Source organism: Monodelphis domestica, chromosome 3 (genome assembly GCF_027887165.1).
Source record: "Monodelphis domestica isolate mMonDom1 chromosome 3, mMonDom1.pri, whole genome shotgun sequence".
Taxonomy (NCBI): domain Eukaryota; kingdom Metazoa; phylum Chordata; class Mammalia; order Didelphimorphia; family Didelphidae; genus Monodelphis; species Monodelphis domestica.
In genome coordinates, this window is record NC_077229.1 from 312,063,437 (window position 1) to 312,083,273 (window position 19,837).

Below are 19,837 nucleotides of genomic sequence, written 5' to 3' on the forward strand. Positions count from 1 at the left end.
GGTACACAGGGGAACTACTCTGGGGAATGCTCTGCCCTGGGGTTCTGCCTATTGATCCCTACTGATGGCTGATGGATCAATCTATTACCTAACCTACTTCCTCCCTCACTCTCTCCCTTAACCACCCTCTTCTGGAAGCCTTTGGCTTCCTCCTCCTCCCCCCCCACCCCCAGTGGACTATAAAATACTCTAGTTTTCTTTCTCAGGCAAGGGGTTTATTGTGATAACAGGATGGGAAACTGAGGTGAGAGGAATGAGGATTTCCCTAAACTACAAGGATAATTTTAGGAGGGTTTGAGGAAGTAGTCCAGTCACAAACTGTGACTCTAAGACAGTTAGGAAGATGGAGGAAAACAGCAGTTCCAAATCTTTTTTCTTCTTCACAAAATCAGCCATGCTTGTCTCCTTTCTCAGCTTCAACACCAGAGAGAAACAAAGTTCTAAGTCTCTTAGTTTCTCCTGGCCAGCTCAACTCTCATATAGACCACCAACTCAAAAGCCAAGTTTCTCCTTCTTGTCAACTTCAACTGTCCAAAGCCAGAGAAAAAACCCCAAAAACCAAGTCAGCCCCACAAGGGTCTTTCAGCCAGCTTTTCCAACCTCCAGAGAGAGAGAGTGACTCCAAGTCCCCTCCCCCTGTCAACTCAAACTGCCAATTCCTGGGAACATTCCATTTGGAACCCTGGTTCTTGCATCTTGGTTTACAAGTTCTCTCAGTTTCTCTCCATGCCTCTACCACACCTGTTTTAGCATTAATTCACTTGCCCCAAACACACACAAATAGATGTATGCCACACAGAAATATTTACTCTGCCCTCTCACTACATTAGAAGATGGGCTCACAGAAGGGTTATGCAGATGGTAAAAGAAACAAAGAATCAAGCCCATAAAGATCCCTCCAAATATTACTTATAGATTTTACAGTAAGAACAATCTCATTTCCATGGGGGCAGGAAGGCATTAGCACTTAGATTGAGTCTGAACCACACCAAGAAATACTCAGCCATGGGCAATTCTTCTCCTTTGTCCCACGAAGCTAGACTCTTCAAGTTCACAGGGCATGTGATAAATTATTTCTCATGTGAAGCTGTCAGGGTCAGCAATCAGCAGCATTCATTACGCCCACTTTGCACATTTTCCACCCTGTAGACCAGCATATGGGAAGAAAATCAATTGTCTTTGAGATCTTTTTTGCTATGTATAAAGCAGACTAGGTATGAGAAAACTGGGTGGGGAATTGAATGTGGCTCTGGAGTACTGAATTATCCAAAGGAAATTTCATTTATGACTTAAACTTTCCAATAGACAAATAGCAAAGTGTTGAGTGGTTGTATAGCTTTTACAAATAGAAAATGCAATACTGTTATTGTACAACAAGCTATCACTACAAATATATAGTAACTCTTACAATCCATCCATTCATTTGCTTGGTTAGCATCCTGGTCTGAATCTGAGATGACTGGAATGATTAATTGCAAAAGAGGCTAAGTTATAAGGAAATTTATTTCTTTTAAGAGGTGGCTTGGTTCTGCTTGAATTTGACCCAGGAAATAGATTAGTAAGATTGAAAAGTAAAGGAGATCCCTTCTGGCTCCTGCCCCAATGTTTATAAGTAATATTTCACTTTTTCAGAATGAATACGGAAAAGAATATTTTAAAGAATCAGCTTTTTTTAGATAAGTGACACTAGACCTTTAGTTTAGACTTTTTTAAGTCATTTCTCCTCCTTATACCCCATAAAGCCTACCAAGAAACTCTCACAAAGACCAAATTATCAAAAACTAAAAGTATAATGAAAGTATAATTAGTGGAAATGGAGGTAGGATTGAGAGCACTTGGTGAGAGACTTTGAAGAAAGAAAGTAAGGATGTGGCTGGTAAAACAGTGACTAAATCTGAGTGATAATACATGTATACGCCAGTAGAATTGCTTGTCAACTCCAGGAAGGAGGAGGGAAAAGGGGAGAGAGAAAACATGAATCATATAACTTTGGAAAACCAATATGGAAATTTATTATTGAAATAAAATAAAGGTAATATTTATTTATAAGTAAATAAAAGAGTGCCTAAAGAGCTAAACTTTGCTGTATTAGTATGACATGGTATTTTTCAGTATGGTAGTTGTGGTTGAGTCATTTTTCAGTTTTGTCTGACTCTTCATGGCCTCATTCAGGGTTTTCTTGGCAAAGATACTGGAGTAGTTTTTCCATTTCATTCTCCAGTTCACTTTATAGATGAGGAAGTTAAGATAAAAGGGTTAAGTGACTTGCCCTGGGTCATGCAACTAGTAAGAGTCAGGAGACTGGATGTGAACTCAGGAAGATGAGTATTTCTGACCTTAGGTCTGTCATTCTCACCACTGCTCCACCTAACTGTCCTCTCTTTCACTCTGGTAAAGCCTCATTATAAAACACCTTGCGATCATACAGATTCAGTCATGGTATGGTTGAGATCACGTTCCTGGGTACAAAATAACATACAAGAAAGGGCTTCTTTCCTTTTGGGTAGCCTTTTCAGTTCTAAAACTTTCCCTCAGTTGCTCTTCCATTTCAATTAGTCTTTAACATATTTTAATGAGAATTAGTTTAATAAATTTCAATTTTGATATACTCAGAGAAGCAGTTATACAACTCTGTGATGGTAATAAAATGATTATTTGGTTATTTGGGAGAAAAAAAAAACAGTGATTAAGAAATATCCAAGCCCAAATCTCACTTCCATTGGAGTATTTATTAATGGAGGTCAATATTGGTTCTACTAAGTGACTGCCATTAGAATAGGGTATGACTAAATATACATATACCCTTGGGACACATTATTATGTATGTGTAATTAGTAGGTTTGTGCATATATGTATGTATATGCATATACACACAGAAACATATTAAATTTTATTATTGTATAGAGACATAGATGTCAACGAATGCAAGAATAAATATAGAAAACCTTTTAGAACTAATGAATGACTTGAAGGACTCATGATGAGATTATAGAATTTGAGGAGGAAAATTATTGGTTGTTTAGTCTGACCCCCCTCAGTTTGCATATATTGAAACTGAGACTTAGAAAGAGCAAGTGACTTTTCTAAGATCACACAGGTATTAATTCAGACATGCACAATGACACTATTTAACTTGATACTTGTTAAATATGCACTTATGTAACATAAATTAATCCTAATTCTAACCAATTTAAAATTGGAAATGAGCATAAACATAGCTGAGCTGCAGTTGAAATAAATTAAAATTAGTGACTGTAATGAGTATTGGACAAGAAGAGTTTGAGTGACACAGAAGGGATTCAAACATTTAAGAAGAACATTTAGACAAATATTTAGAAAGAAATTCTAATTCTGGGATTGTGAAGCATTTGATAACTTTATCAAAAAGAAAAATTATGAAAAATCCCTTGAATATTTTAAAGACGAAGTTAACTGTCTCTGGGTTGTGTTGAAGGAAGTCCTTTTGAGTCAAAGAGATTTATTAGGTGACTGCTTGAGCCTTTTAAAAATATGAACAAAACATATTAGGAAAATGGATTATGGCATTTGGAGCAAAAAAACATAGATTTTGACATAGAGAGAGAGAGAGAATTCACATCTTTATGTGAATGACTATTCTGGGGGCATTGTAAATAAACTGATATTCTAAAGTTATTTTGTCTTTTACCAGAATCAATTAAAAATTAAACTGAGCATTTTTTAAGTCTAAAAAGTCTTATACACTTTGAATATATCAACTTTACTAGCATTTATTTATTTGACTTTTTTATTTTAGTCATGTGTTAAAAAAACATCTATTTTCCATTTTATGGTACATTTCAAACCTAAATATTTTTATTTCCATATATTCTGTTTTAAATTTTCAGTTTTATGTGTATTTTTCATTTCCATCTATATATTTATATTGGACTGTTATATTTTCAGTTGACTTCATAGGTGGACTTGACACACACTCCTATCATCAATCCCCCCAGGATCATGTTGAATTAAAGCCTGTTAAACCTGTAAGTAAGGTTGTGATTAGCTGAAAAATATTAATCTTTCTAACATGGCCAGAACTAACCTGAACCATAATGAATTTGGACAATTGCTACTAATTTTTCTATTAATTTATAATTGCTGATATTTCACATGTAGCCGGTGGGTTTTTTCCAAAGGATAAATTAGAATTTCATTATCTAAACAATTTATTTAACTACAAGAAGAGTGTTGTATACCCTGCTGAAGAGAACACTAAGGATTATAGATTTTGATATAGAAAGAATGTCAGAGGCCATCTAATCCAATTCTCACATTTTATAGATGAGAAAAACTAGAAGAGATAAAGTGAGTTGCCCAAGGTCACATAAGCAGTAAATGAGAGATAGGATTTTCCACCCCAATTCTTCTGACCCCAAATCCAGGGTTCTCTTCATTGTAACACATACCTCTACCAGTCTCTAAGGATTAACTCATTTACTGTCTTCTAGATAATAAAGGGAGTGACACCAGTAATGAAAAGTGGGGCAGGGGCGGGGGGGGGGGGGGGCATGTTGATAAGTGTTGTATACTCATTATCTGAGTATAGAAAAGTAAAGAACCTAGATCTCCTTTTTACCACAGATAGAGCAGGAATAGGAAGGAAGGAAGGAAGGAAGGAAGGAAGGAAGGAAGGAAGGAAGGAAGGAAGGAAGGAAGGAAGGAAGGAAGGAAGGAAGGAAGGAAGGAAGGAAGGAAGGAAGGGAGGGAGGGAGGAAGGAAGGAAGGAAGGGAGGGAGGGAGGAAGGGAGGGAGGAAGGGAGGGAGGAAGGAAGGAAGGAAGGAAGGAAGGAAGGAAGGAAGGAAGGAAGGAAGGAAGGAAGGAAGGAAGGAAGGAAGGAAGGAAGGAAGGAAGGAAGGAAGGAAGGAAGGAAGGAAGGAAGGAAGGAAGGAAGGAAGGAAGGAAGGGAGGGAGGAAGGAAGGAAGGGAGGAAGGGAGGGAGGGAGGGAGGGGGGAGGGAGGGAGGAAGGGAGGGAGGGAGGGAGGGAGGGAGGGAGGTAAGTGAGTAGGTAAGTAGACTGATCCTAGAAGAGACTTTGTAAGATCACATATCAAAAAGCTCAGGTTAAATAAGTAGCAGATCATAGAGTAAAATTTTGCTAGGGAAGTTAGCTCAAGATGGATGAGATTTTCAAAGAATGAAAGTCTGAAGACATAAATGCAGATGATGCCAGTGAAGAAAAGATGGAGTTGTCTAAAAAGACCATTTTAGTGGCTCAGGAAACTCATTAACCAATGCATATTTTTAAAAGACATTTATAGAATATGGAAGCAAGGGTAGATAACTGAGGGTGAATAGTATGAATATAAAAGTGATCCTATAAGAATAATGTGCAGAATGACAAAGCCACAAATGAAATGAGGCTTGCAATGAATACTAATGAAAACATTAAAAACATAAATGACTTTTTAAAGCTATGCTGGGGGCAAGCAAGAAGAAGCTCCAAGAAAAGAGAGGAACACCGCATGGTTGGCAGGGGATGGTGAAGAGGGATGCCAAAGTATGACATAATGACAAGATGACAAAACTGTAACCACTCTTATTTTGTTTCTTTTTCTCTGCCAAGGAGAATGGTATTCATAATAGAAGATAAGAACAAAACTATTGACAAGAAATTGAAAGCTATGTGGTGTAGGGTGATGAAAAGGGTGATGGATTTGGTATTAGTTTGAATTCTGACTCTGCTCCTTGTACACTGTGTGACTAATTACTAAAGCTTTCTAGAACTTGTAAAGGGTTGAAAGTAAAGAACTGAACATCACAATGTTTAAATTCCCTGTTATCTCCACATCAATAATCTCAGAAACTTAAAACAAGAATTTAACCTTTTTTGTATCCTGGACCCCTTTGTCAATCTGATGAAATCTATATACCCCTTTTCAGAATTCATAATTTTTTTCTAAAAAGTCATAAAATAAGATACATAGGATTACATAGGAAATTACATTGAAACATGGTTACCAAAAAAATTTTAACATAATTTGAGCACCCCAGATGATCTGATCCATGTTGCTCACACTCAAACCAGATCTCCAAAAGGTTAAGGAATTTGCCCAACACCATGGAGGTTAGTTGCAGAATCAGGATGGGAATCCAAGTCTACTGATGTCAAGTCCTTTCTTTCCGCTGTACCCCTCAGTCCCAATGTCCCATGATCCTATAGTGAAGAAAGCACCTAGATATCATCCATGAACATAGATTACTTCAGTGATCAAAATGAACTATATATCTCTCTGACTGTTGCCTGTCATCTTATGAAGCCTCAAATATCCTTACTAAGTATGGAACCTCTTCAATAAATTGGGGTTTCAGACAAATTTACTGGAGGACATATGAGGTGATCAGACTGTTGTCTACTTTCCTCATCAGTTGGCAATGTAAATTTTTTTTTAAACTCTTACCTTCAGTCTTGGAATCAATACTATATATTGGGTAGGTAAGGGATAGACAATGGGGGTTAAGTGACTTGCCCAGGGTCACACAATTAGGATGTGGCTGAGATCAAATTTGAATCCAGGACTTTCCATTTCCAGATCTAGCTCTCTATCCATTGAGCCACTTTGCTGCCACAGTAGCATATCAAATAGAAGTATGATTCTGTGGTAAGCCAGTGACCATTGCAGAAAAGTGAAGGTCATCCCATATGTAAAATTCACATCTTTGAAGCAAAATTTTTTGAAGGATTTTTAGAGTCACAAATGACTTTCATGGTGAAGGTAAAGGGCACAACTTCTGGTTTTCTCTGTAATTCCTTGAGACAGAGGTATTTCTATCTGGTCTCTGACTTTCCCAAATAATACACCAGACATTGATCCATTCCCCCATTAAATACAATATAGGAGTCCAGTTTGAAGATTCACAGCACAAAAATGGCTTACAAGCATTTCTCTTATATACAGAAAAAGTCCCATCTCTGGCATATGTTGGTGATGCTCCATTAGTTTCCCTGGTTCTCAGGGACTCCAAGGCAATAATTATTGAGAAGACAAGGTGTTGTCTATTGGTTCTGTTCCCAGAACTGTTTGAAATTCCTGGCTTCCTTCCAGGGTCAATAGAAAGGCCAATTAGTGGTTATTCCTTTCCTGTCCTCCTATCCACTTGACTTCCTATCTAAGGTTACTTTCCTTTCTCTTCATATTTTATACATACTGATTTATTTATATATTATCCCCTTACTTAGTATTTCATCCTCTTGAAGGCAGGAACAATTTTTTGTGTGTTTTGTCCATTTTCTTTTATCCCAGCACTTAGCACAGTACCTGAAGGCCAGATAAATAGTAAATTGGCACAGTGGCAGCTAGATGGTACAATCGATAGAATTCTGGGTCTTCAATCAGGAAGACTCATCCTCTTACAAGAAGTCTCACCTTTCTGAGTTCAAATCCAGCCTCAAAACTTACTAGTTGTGTGATTTTGGGCAAATTACTCAACCCTATTTGCCTCAGTTCCTCATCTGTAAAACAAATTGGAAAAGTAAATGGCAAACCACTCATATATTTGCCATGAAGACTCCATATGGGGTCATGAAGAATGGGACATGACTAAAACAACTGAACACTACAATAATAAATGGTTTTCTGACTGATTGAAAGGGCAAGTGGAGAAAAGAATAAAGAATAATCTATATAATAAAATTTCCCCCATGCCCCCAAAAAGAATAATCTATCTAAATCCATAGATAATCTCACAAATGTATCAATACACAAGGATGCCAAGCCATTAAATGACCTTGAACTGATGTTCTAGGAATTATTTAATTTTTACATTCCTTGAAATACCGGTAGCAAGTACCATAACAAGAATTCCTTTACTCTAAACTTTCTCCAACCAGTTATTAGATATTAAAGCATGCTATTAACAGATTAACCTTTGCTCAGGACTTTTGCTTACTACAAATTAAACTACCACTTAGCTGCCACTGTGCCAACTTATGAAAAAGATTAGCAGTCAGTTACAGGAGGCTAAAACCCTGTGCTACCCATACCTACTCTCTCTCACTCCAAGCCTTCGGTAATTTTTCATTACCTACCCAAAGTAGACCAAAGTACTTCTTTCAAGACCTTCCACAGTTTACCTCAAACCAACTTTTGCAGCTACTTTCCTGATCTCTGCTATTACAAAAATCTTCTGATGTTCCTGCCAGTCATACTTCTTATAGTACCTGAACATACTCCTTCTTTCCTTCCTTTATTCAAGCTATTTCTTCTGCCCTTTATTTTCCTTTTCACTCCCATCCCATTCCTCTGTATCTTGTGCTTACCAGGCATTGATCTTTCCCCAATCCATCCTATTAGAAATTATTTCTTACAGCTCAGAGCTTTTATAGCCTTTTGGTCTCTCATTCTTTGTTCTTACATTTTGTCATTTTTTTTGGTCATTACATATGTCATTACATTCTTCAGTTTAACTGCTATTGTTGTTCAGTTGTTTTCAGTTGTGTCCCACTCTGAGACCCCTTTTGGGGTTTTCTTGACAAAGATACTGGAGTGGTTTGCCATTTACTTCTCCAGTTCATTTTACAGATGAGGAAACTAAGGCAAATAAAGTTAAGTGATTTCCTCAGGATCACAGCTTGAAAGTATCTAAAACCAGGTCTTCCTGACTCAAATCTGACTCCCTATTCACTGTTAATTACCCAACATTGTTCGGTACCTTAGAGCTGTTTTAGCATATGACTTGTCTCACTTAGATTTGGTTAAGCATTAGGGCCACAAAGATGAAAAGACCCAGTACCTGTGTTATGGGAGATTAGAGTTTTATAGGAAGAATAAGACATGTACATAAATGAGAATGAATCAAGGTGCAATGTGCTCAGGATAAAAGGGAACAAAGATTTCTCCTCCCCAAATGTGAGGAATCAAGAGGGTTTTTATTTTTTTTGCTGCTGTGAGAATCAAGGAGACTTCATAGAGAGAATAACATCTACAGTAAGACTTAAAAGATGAAAAAGGATTTTTAACAGGAAGAGATAAGGAAATAGTTTATTCCATGTACATATGTGTTGATGGATACATAGGAAATGGGAACAATAGCACAAGATGAGACTGAGAAATGGCTAGTAGTCAGGGAAGGGATTACTACCCTGTGAAATAGATGCTAATATCCCCATTTTAAGTGACTTGCCCAAGGTCACACAGTATCTAAGACCTGATCTGAACTCAGGTCATCCTGACTTCAGGGCCAGCACTCTCCATTGCACCATCTGGCTGCCCTCAGTCTAAAACATAGACTATTGGGAAAAGTATGAAACATGGCTTAAAAGGTAAGCTTTTCTCAGATTTAGGAGAGTCCTGAATGCCAAGCTCAGGAGTTGGTATTTTCCCATAGGCACTGGGGAGTGATGGAAGGTTCTGAGCAAGGGAATATATGATAAGTCCTATATACTGGGATGATTTTTGTTTCTAAAGCAATAGTATGGAGGTTAACTTAGAGAGCTTGGAGGCAATGAGTGCAGCCAGGGGGAGGGTTATAAGGTGAAGGAGGGGGCTATTGCAATATACAAGATGAGATGATGAAGAGTTGAATAGATGATAGTTTGAGTGATGAGAAGGAAGCAGAAACAAGAGATATTGTGAAAATAGCCTAGATAAAACTTGACAACTCATTGAATGTAAATGGTGAAGAAGATGGAGGAATCAAAGATGAGTGAGATTTTTTTTAAGACTGGAAGAAGAGTCAATAAGGTCAACAGAAAGAGGAAAGCTTGGAGAAGTAGGTTTAAAAAAGATGAGTTCAACATGTGATACCCAGTGGAATCATGCGTCAGCTATGGGGGTGGGGGGGAAGAAAAAGAAAATGATCTTTGTCTTTAATGAATAATGCATGGAAATGATCAAATAAAATATTATAAAATTAAAAAAAAAAGATGAGTTCAGATTTGAATAAGTTGAATTTTGAAATACCAGAAGAAAATAGAAGTACAAATGCCAATTGGACAATGGATCCAAGGGAGATTGCATTTGGAACACAGAGATTCCAGCAAAAGAGAAAGGGAAGGACAAAGACAAGGGTGAAGGGAAGAAGCAAGGAAGCAATGAAGCCTAGAAGTAATGTCTTTCACTAAAAAGCTCAATGGGAATACGTACCCACCTACCTTGAGAAGGTTTACCTGGAGCATTGTTTGGAAGTAAAGGTCAAACATCTTGAAAAGTAAAAAGTTGCATTAGATCTAATTAAGGTCTTGTTCAGCTCTGAGATTTTAGGGAGAGCTCAAATGTCCACTCAAGGTCACCTAAGGGGGGCATGATTTAAGGCTCCCATCCTCCTTAACAAGCATATTCATTGTTGAGATATTGAAGGCACTCACTCAGCTGTTGGTGCATACAACTACAGGATGTGGAAAGCAATAAAGCAAGCTTCTGTTTTGACAGATTATGTATATTATGTGTCAGATGAATATGAATATGCCCTTTGTCTATGAAGGGAGCAAGAATTTCAAGGATCAAAGTAAATCTGAATTAAAGCCAATGGGTGGGAAACAATTTAGTCAGTGAACTGTGCCACCCACCAGTATGCAAATCCCGCCAGCATTTATCTGTTCTGCATCAGCCTGCCTGCTTGGTTTCTTTTAATAAGCCACTTACTATTTTACTCAATTGTAAATGGTCCAGTAATGCTATAATGCCACCCAGTAGCTCAAGGGAAAAGCCTATCTTTTGTTCTGAATAGTCAGAGGTGGAAATGAACACTGGTTTTTAACTTTTATTAAGTCTCCTTAATCTTCTTGAAGCATAAAGCCTGTCTTTCTGAGATTAGATCTTTGCTCAGGAGACCAGGAGAATCTCCCTCATACCTGCTGAATAGGGAGCTTTACTGGGATTAGAAAGGGAGTCTTATTTGGCAGAGTTGTTCCATGTTTGTCTCCCCTAAAGTCTTAATTCAAGGGTTTAGAATGGCAGGAGAGGTCCTAAATGGTGGAAGGCCATGCCAGTGGAGCATAAATGCTGTCAAGTGCTGCTAAAACATCTTGGAATACAGGCCTAAACTGTATGTCTTTCATCCATGAGTTAGCCCAGTTAAGCCTGGCTCATCATCAAAAAGGCCAGCCCTAGATATTTTATGCGTATGTGTGGTATGTATGAATATGTGTATATATGCGCATCATTAGGTATAACCCAGTTCTATGTAGATACACAGAAATATATATGTATGTGTGTGGAGAGAGAGAGAGAGAGAGAGAGCTAGTTAGCTAGCTAACTATATCTCAAAAGACCAGTCACTTAGATGATTTATATATGTACGTGTTAAAATATGTATGTATATATGCTTTTGTGTATTCTAGTGGCTAGCCTTTTGAGATATATAAATAAATATGAAGCTGAACAACACCTAATAATATGTGGGTGAATGTATACACATATATATTTGTAAAAATTCATAGAGATTATAAATTAAGGCATGGAGGGCTTACCGTCTGGGGAAGAGAGGGAAGGGAGTCCATTAAAGTATCAAAGTAATCCATGTTTAACTTTCTTTTTGAGGGGGAGCAGCCAAATTTCCCTTGATGAGAAGGGAAAAGGGGATGATTTTAGGGCCATGAGACCAGTGCAGGTTTATAAAATAATAGATCTGAAGCTAGAAGGAATCCCAAAATCTAACTCTCATCTTATAGAAAAGGAAACTGAGGCACAGAGAAGTTAAGGGACTTACTTGTCTATGGTACAGAAAGTGCTAGAGCCCAGGTCCTCTGACTGCACAGCCAATACTATTTCCACTGTATTTTCTGAATAAGTCATAATTTCATACATATGGTTACCACTCTCACAAAGATGGCAGTTCTTCATGCTTCAGGAGATGCAGAGATATCTTCCCCTAATGACTAATCTTTTGGTAATGAACATCTCCATATTTATTGAAGCTGATGCTTTTAGGTAAGAGGAAAATAATCCATTAACGGGCCTTCACTTGAAATATTCCTAGCTTTGTAGAACTTATCAGAGCTTGTTCTCCCCGGCTTTACCTTCATGGAGCACCTTTTCCAGGATGAGGCACTAGAGCAAGATTTTGATATGGAAATATGCTTGTATCCTTTTTTTAAAAATGGGTTCTTTTGTTGTTGCATTTAAATACCAAGTTAACTCCTTCCCTTACCTGCCTTAGAGAAGGCATTATTTGACAAAAAGGTATATGTATATTAAAAAAAAAAACATCTTACTTACTGCTATTTATCAGTTCTTTTTCTGACAAGTCATTTTCAAACAACTTTTCTGTTGCTATATATAATGTTCTCTTGGTTCTGCTCATTTCACTCTTCATAAATTCATGTGTATCTTTCCATGTTTTTCCAAAATTAAACTGTTCATCATTTATTCTATCCATGCTATTTCTCTTTACTCAAGGGATTCCTTTGAGCATTTTATTCAGAAAGCATTTTTGAACACTTTCTCTAGTTTCAGAGGGGGGAAAAAAGAAGAAAAGGTTGAACAGGGTCCAATATTTTATTATGCATAAAGTAGCAATTTGTGACAGGTAAATCTGAGTGAGTCATTTTATATATATATATTCATTGTGAAATAACCTATATTACGGAATGCTCTCAAATATGATACAACCCAACAGAAATGATACCACATACTGCAGGTTCTGGTGGAAGGAAATTTCTTAATCAGGTTTTATGAATCATGTTGTTATTCATTCATGCAGTCACATCCTACTTTTCATGACCCTGTGGACCATAGCACACCAACCAATACTGTCCATGAGGTTTTCTTGGCAAAGATATTAGAGTGATTTGGCAAATAGAGGTTTAATGACTTGCCCAGGTTCACACAACTAGGAAGTGTCTGAGGTCAGATTTGAACTCAGGTCTTTCTGACTCCAGCCTAGTGCTCTATCCATTGTGCAACCTAGGTTCTCTATTAAAAATTATACTTGATTGCGCATCGGCTGGGGGAAGGGCGGGTGGAGGGGAGGAAGGGAAATAAAGTGAGTATTATAACAAAAAAATAAAATAAAATAAATTTTAATAAATAATAAATATTTGATAATATTATTAATAATAATGTTTAATAATATTATTAATAATAAGTATTTAATAATAAATAACTATTTAATAAAATAAAATAAATCATACTTGAACCTATTGAATTCATCATTTTGCTACCAAAATGATTAGTAATAATAACGATCATCATTACTACAATTGAGCTTTTCCCTCTATGCTTACCATCCTTCTACTTTATATCTGTCATGTATCCCCTATTTATTTATAGATTGTTCCTATCACAACCCACACACACACTCTTTATTTTTTCAGTTCTTTGAGAGCAAGAACTGTTTAATGTTTTTGCCTTTTTTTGCATCCTTGGCACTGACAGTGCCTGGCACATGACAAGTTCTTTGTAAATGCTTGTTGATCGATTCATTAGGTTTAAAAATGCAAGATACCTTTGTGCCTATGGTCTATGCTTATGGGCAGCTAGGGAGTGCCATGGATAGAGCACTGGACCTACAGTCAATAACACTTGATTACAAATCCAGCCACATACACTAGCTTTGTGAACCTGGGAAAGTCACTTAACCTCAGTTTCCTCAGTGGGGATAATAATAGCACCTGTCGCCCATGATTGTTGTGAGAGAACAAAATGAGGTAATATTTTTTTAAACTACTTATCCATTGTCTGGCACATAGTAGTAGTCACTATATAAATGTTACCTACTGCTATTATTGTTAATACTTTTAAAAGTTTATTTGGCTAAACAAAATGTATGGTACCATAGAAGAAAAATTGAAAGGGACTTTTAGAAGACTTTGAATCCAACTCCCTCATTTTACAGATGAAGAAATTGATGCCCAGAGAAGTAATTTGCCCAGGATCATACAGCAAGGAGGTGTCTAAGACAGGGTTTAAACTTGGGTTAAACTTACTCTAAGACCAACACACTCTCTATAATGCCAACTATTCTTAAAGACATTCCTCTAACCAGAGGTTTCATATGTGTTTATGTCTAGATATCTATGTTAAGATCATTTGAGAGGGGCAGCTAGATAGCTCAGTGGATAGAGAGCCAGGTCTGGCTACAGAAGATCCCAGGTCAAATGTGACCTCAGGTACTTCTTGGCTGTGGAACCCCAGATGCCTAGAATGTTCTGCTCTTCTGCCTTGGAACCAATACTTAATAGTAATTCGAAGACAGAAGGTAACAGTTTAAAAATAAAAAAGATTATATGAGATAGGAGCAACTAGGTGGCACAGTAGATAGAGCACCAAACATGGAGTCAGGAGAACCTTTATTCAAAACTAACCTTAGACTCTTCCTACTTGTGTGGCCCTGAGAAAGTCACTAAACCTCATTTGCCTAGACCTTGCCTTTCTATCTTAAAGTTATTGCTAATACAGAAAGTAAGGTTTTTTATGTTAATTTTTTAAAAGAGCATATGAAATTATTTGGTACATAATGCAGAAAACTCTATCTTCTGATCATTCATAATAAATAAGAAATAAAGCAAGGATATGTGCACTCACCAAAGGTATTTGCCATGCTCATAGAAGATTTGCAGATGAAAGAGATTCTCTACAGATGATAAAGTTCAATTTCTGGCAAAAGCAGAATGGATAATAATTTTTCATCTTGTCTTGATAATGTCATCCTTTAAAAAGTAGAAGATTCAAGGTAGAGAAATTTTTATTCTAAGTCTGATTTTCATCAAGGGAGAATTGGTTGCTATGGTAAAAATTATGGGACCCTGAATGCGATATAACAAGAAGAAATAATTACTTCTTCTTAGAATTTGTGAAATTTTTGTTTGGTAATCCAGAATTTACATCTATGCCAAACTGCTGATTAATTATATTTTTGATTTTTAGAAAAGATAACCTTTAGTCATGGTATAAGAATAAATGAAGAGACAAAGTTATGAAGAAATTGTACAAAATAACAATAATCATTAAGGACAGCTAGGTTGTGTTGTGCAGTGGATAGCATGCTTAGCCTAGAGTCAGACATCTTCTTGAGTTCAAATCTGACTTCAGACACTTAATAGCTATGTGACCATAGGCAAGTCACTTAACCCTGTTAATCAGTTTCCTCATCCATAAAATGAACTTGAGAAGGAAAAAAACTCCAAATGGGATGAAGAAGAGACGAACATGACTGAAATGAATCAACAACAATAACACAATTGTGTGATCCTAAGCAAATCACTTTACCCTGTTTGCCTCAGTTTTCTCATCTGTAAAGTGGAGAAAGAAACGGAGAATCACTTTAGGATTTTTGCCAAGAAAACTCCAAACGGGGTTATAAAGAATCAAACACAACTAAAACAACTGAAAAACAACAAAGGATAATCATTGGGGAGGCCTTTCACATTTACTAAAACTTTCTTACAGGTTTAAGCATGTTTTCTATATAGCATTTATTCATTCTAAAAATCTGTCATCCACATAAGTGGGAAAGACTCATCATGGAGATGTTGTTGTTCTAAAGGGTCATCTATGCCCTCTCCCATTTTACCCTGGGTTCTAACGAAAAGGGACTGCGGGCAAAACCCACCCCACTCAGTTACTAGCAAATGCTTCAGGGTCTTTGAATCCTAACTCTGCCACTTCCTATGTGACTTGAGCTGGGCTTTAACCTAAAATGTAGCTCTTACCATGTAACAGTTCCTCCTACTAAGTTGACTTCAGTGGCTGCCTATCAGATCAGATATAAAATTCTATTTAGCATTTAAAGCCCCTCATAACTTGTCCCCTTCTACTTTTTCAGGCTCCTTTACTTTATGTCCCTCCACTAAGTCTCCACCAGTTCAACTCTACTGGCCTGCTTGCAGTTGCTCAATTATGACAATCATTCTGCCAATTCTCTGTTTTTTTCCATTGGCTCTATCCAATGCCTGGAACACCTTCTCTCTTTCTTCATCTCAATGTCCTGCTTTCCTTGGTTTTCTTCAAGACTTAGATCAAATATTACCATTTACAAGAAACCGTTCCTGGTCCCACATGACTTCCTCCCCATTCCCATTCCTTGATAGTGCCTTCCTTCTAAGACTACCTTCCATTTATAATGTATATATCTCATAAGTACACGCGTTGTTGGGTTTTTAAGTCTTTATTGCTATCTTTTGGTTTTGGTTTTGCCTTTTTTCTCTAGTACCCAGCACATAGTGGATAGGGACAGGGACTAGACTTATGATTTCATTATTAAAGAGAACTCTGAGATGAATAAAATTTCTTTGTACCTATAGATAGGATTTAAGTCTCAGAAATTCTATCCTTTACTTGCCTTCATCTTTTATTCTATGCTTTTTGTTTTTTCCTTTGATTTAATTTTTTTAATCAAAAAATATTTGTACTCACCCTTCCACCTCCATTGATTTATCTGCTTTTCCTTAAGTTCTTTCACTGAGTTTTCTTCCTTCTGAGATCTTTTGTAATTTCAGTCTTTTTTTTTCCCTTATAATCCCCCAATTGATCACTTTCTGATTCCTTCCCCTTTGATAGCAGTTTCTCCATCGGCTGGACCTCAGAGTTGCCTCAGCTCCCTCCCACACTGGGCAAATCACATTTTACAAACCAATGTCTTTTTCCAGGTGACTTCTGGGAGGGCAGAATTGGTCCTAATCGAATGCCAGTCTCCTTTGTGTCAAGTCTGGCAGAGATTCATGCTCACTGGTGTCCTATCCTAGTTCTCTCTGTTCCTTATTTCTCAAGCTGAGTATTGTTGCAACACAGGATGCTGCCATAATTATTGCAGACCCAGTCAGAGCAAGCTTCAGCATTGGAGGGGGGGGGGGGGACAGAGAAAGGAGTAGGCAAAGTTAAGCTCTCTTGCAAGCCTGTGAGTTAACTTGTGAGTACAGACCTGAAAGAGAATGGTGGCTAGTGGGGAAAGAGTGATGAATGAGCACATTAAAAATTGGACTTCTCTAGGCCTGTATTTAATTAACTGGATTATTGCCCCAATAGGGTTCTTTTTGTCTTAGATGATGGAGACAATTGAGATTTTTAAATTATATTTCTTGAATGTAATTCTTATTTTGGAGAGGTTTGTAAGGACCTGAAATTTGGAAAAAAGGTCTAGTCCTTCATCTTGATCTCTTGACCCAGAAGTCTCCTTCCTGTAAACTGATCAGTTCTTAAGCCTTTAGAAGTTTTCTTTGCAACTTTAGTATTTCCACCAAGACTAACCAAGATTCCAGATTTTATCTTGACATCCTTCTTTCTGCTTTATTCTGATTATGTTCAGTTTTTAGTATTTACACTTGAATAGGGAGAGATGGGGCTCAATTCTTTGCAATGTGGCACCTGTTTACACTTAAATATGGCTACCAGTTTTGATTTCTCCATTATGTCTTCTTGAATAGTATATTTCCAGGTGTCTAAACCAGTTCCTAGAAGTAAGAAGGTCACTTAAGGATACAATAACTCTCCTGTGAGAGTCAAGTATGCTACAGTAACATTTTCTGAAGCCTATTTAGCCAACAATAGCTAGCATTTACATAGCTATAGCTTTAAGGTTTGTAAAACACTTTACATGTGTTAATTCATGATGTGCTTCCCCTGAGCTTAACTTCAACCCTGTGACTTTGAGGCTGAAATCTATACTTCATCTCCTTGGAATATCTGACTTTTGTCCCTGGCTACTATTAAGTTTGGGCTCTGTTGCTCAGTCATGATTATTCAGGACTCATGTAATGATACATGCACAGGACCACTGAACTGAGATTGATTTTCATGTGCGATTATTGGAAATCAGTCCTCTTACTCGATAGAGAATTATAAATTTATGTGCCACGTACTGTGGATACAAAGCTGAAAATCAACGCAGTCACAGTCTCTGCTTTCAAGGAATTTACATTCTATTGGGAGAGGGGGTAGAGAGGAAGGGGAGACTGGAATTGATGTGTACACAGATAACTATGAGTTAGAATATAAATGTATGTTTACACATTGAAACGGAATGGCATGAGAGATTTGAGGAAGATTGGATCAAGGGTTTTCAGCTGAAGGAGAAGAGGAAGGGCATTAATGGATGAGATGTCGTTCATTTACCCATTAATTCAATAAGATTTTATTAATCCCCTACCATGTTATGGACACTATGCTAGCTTGGACTGGGCCTCGAAGGAGGGATAAAGATTTCAACAGAATTTAATATGGAGGTAGTCCAGGCATGGAGGATAGTGTATACAGCTACACAGGCAGGAGGCAGAAGGATGAACCAGTATTAATTGCTCTTGTCTTCAGTCATTTTTCAGTCATGTCCTACTCTTCATGACCCCATTTGGGGTTTTCTTGGCACAGCTGCTGGAACATTTTACCATTTCTTTTTCCAGCTTATTTTAGAGATGAAGAAATGGAGGCAAACAAAATTAAGTTATTTTCCCAGAGTAAGACAGTGTCTTGAGTCTGGATTCGAACTCAGATCTTCCTGACTCTAGGTCTGGCACTCTATCCACTGTGCCACCTAGCTGTCTCCCATTATAATTCTTAGCATCCGAAAATTCAACTGCCTGTAGTATGTTTTGTCATATAGATAATGTAGCTAAAAAGAGAAATACATGACCAACATTTTCTCCACAGAGTATGTGTAGAGAATGTCATTTTACTCTGTAGTTCAGGGCACATAGAGGCACTAGTCTTACAATCAAATAATCTGGGATCAAATTCTAGCTTTCCCACTTACTATATAAAGTATTAAGCAAAATCATTTAACTTCTCGACAGTAATACTAAAAGTGCTGGTGCCCTACAGAACTTTGCATACATTTAAAGTGCTACAGAAAGCATTATCAAGTGTTTGTCATTGTCGCTGCTGCCTTCATGGTTTGTCTCGGGGACCACATGGCCCTTTTCCAGAAGGAGCCAGCTCAGTCCTCAGGAATGCCCTCCTAACAGTCTGCTAACTCTCGCCCCTCCCCAGTACTCCCAGGAGTGAGGCTTGTGTTCAGAACGTGCTCCCCATAGCCCAGGGCAGCACTTCTGGCTTGTCATGATATCGGCAATGCTGTGGCTAAGATTAAAGAGCAAACTCCAGCCTCATCGGCATAGGAAACTCCCCACTGAGGAAGCCCCCTCTGACAGAGCAGGTCAACCAACACCTTTACAATTTACTGTTGTCCTTGTCCAGGGCAATAGTGGCAAACTCAAAGAGAATCTTGGGGCAACTATCTAAATATATATATATATATGCACATACATATAAATGCAATATATATACACATGCACACACATACAACTATATATACATTATATACAAAATTATATATATAATTTATTCTATATTTATAGAAACTATGTAAAACTAAGCTAATATGTGGCCTCCAGGGAGTCTTAAATATATATATGAATATATTTTATAATAGATATTATTTATATATTTTATAGTATATAATATATAATTTATAACATAAATTATATATTTTATAGGATGTAATAAATATATTGTTTATTTATTTTATAATATATAACGTATATTATTTATATTTTATAGTATATGATATATATCATTTATATATTTTATAATATATTATTTATATTTCATAATATATAACATATATTGAGAGAGAGAGATTTAAGGATTGTGGGGGTTACATATTGACATAGTTTTACAATGCAATGTTATCTATTTGATATTTTGTATTTCCCAATTACATTATAACCTTGTTTAGGCCTCATTGTGGAGTGTCATTGGCACATGCCTGCCTGCCTGGCCAGTGCTTGACACCTCTGAGCCTGAGTCATGAATGGTTAAAGGACTTGCCCAGGTCCACTCGGCTTGTCTGTGCAGAATATCAAACTGCAATGGAGCTCTCCCAGACTCCAAAGCCAGCTTTCTGTCTTCTCTGCCCCTCACACTTTCAAACTGAAATAATGTATA

The 19,837-nt window shown here is 37.1% G+C and overlaps 1 protein-coding gene and 1 long non-coding RNA gene across 3 annotated transcripts in view; one reads left to right on the forward strand and one right to left on the reverse strand.

The window, feature by feature from the left end:
* The window catches only part of LOC130458414 (uncharacterized), a 92,498-nt gene extending 73,221 nt beyond the window's left edge, over positions 1 to 19,277 (reverse strand). For both annotated transcript variants that reach the window (XR_008917735.1, XR_008917734.1), the window contains exon 1: positions 14,486 to 19,277. This is a non-coding gene — a long non-coding RNA (uncharacterized LOC130458414). The remainder of the gene's footprint in view (positions 1 to 14,485) is intronic.
* NKAIN3 (sodium/potassium transporting ATPase interacting 3) overlaps positions 1 to 19,837 on the forward strand; it is an 868,360-nt gene that overhangs the window by 836,811 nt on the left and 11,712 nt on the right. Inside the window, exon 6 of the mRNA XM_007487063.3 lies at positions 3,925 to 4,004. Coding sequence (XP_007487125.2) covers positions 3,925 to 4,004 — 80 coding nt within the window. The remainder of the gene's footprint in view (positions 1 to 3,924; positions 4,005 to 19,837) is intronic.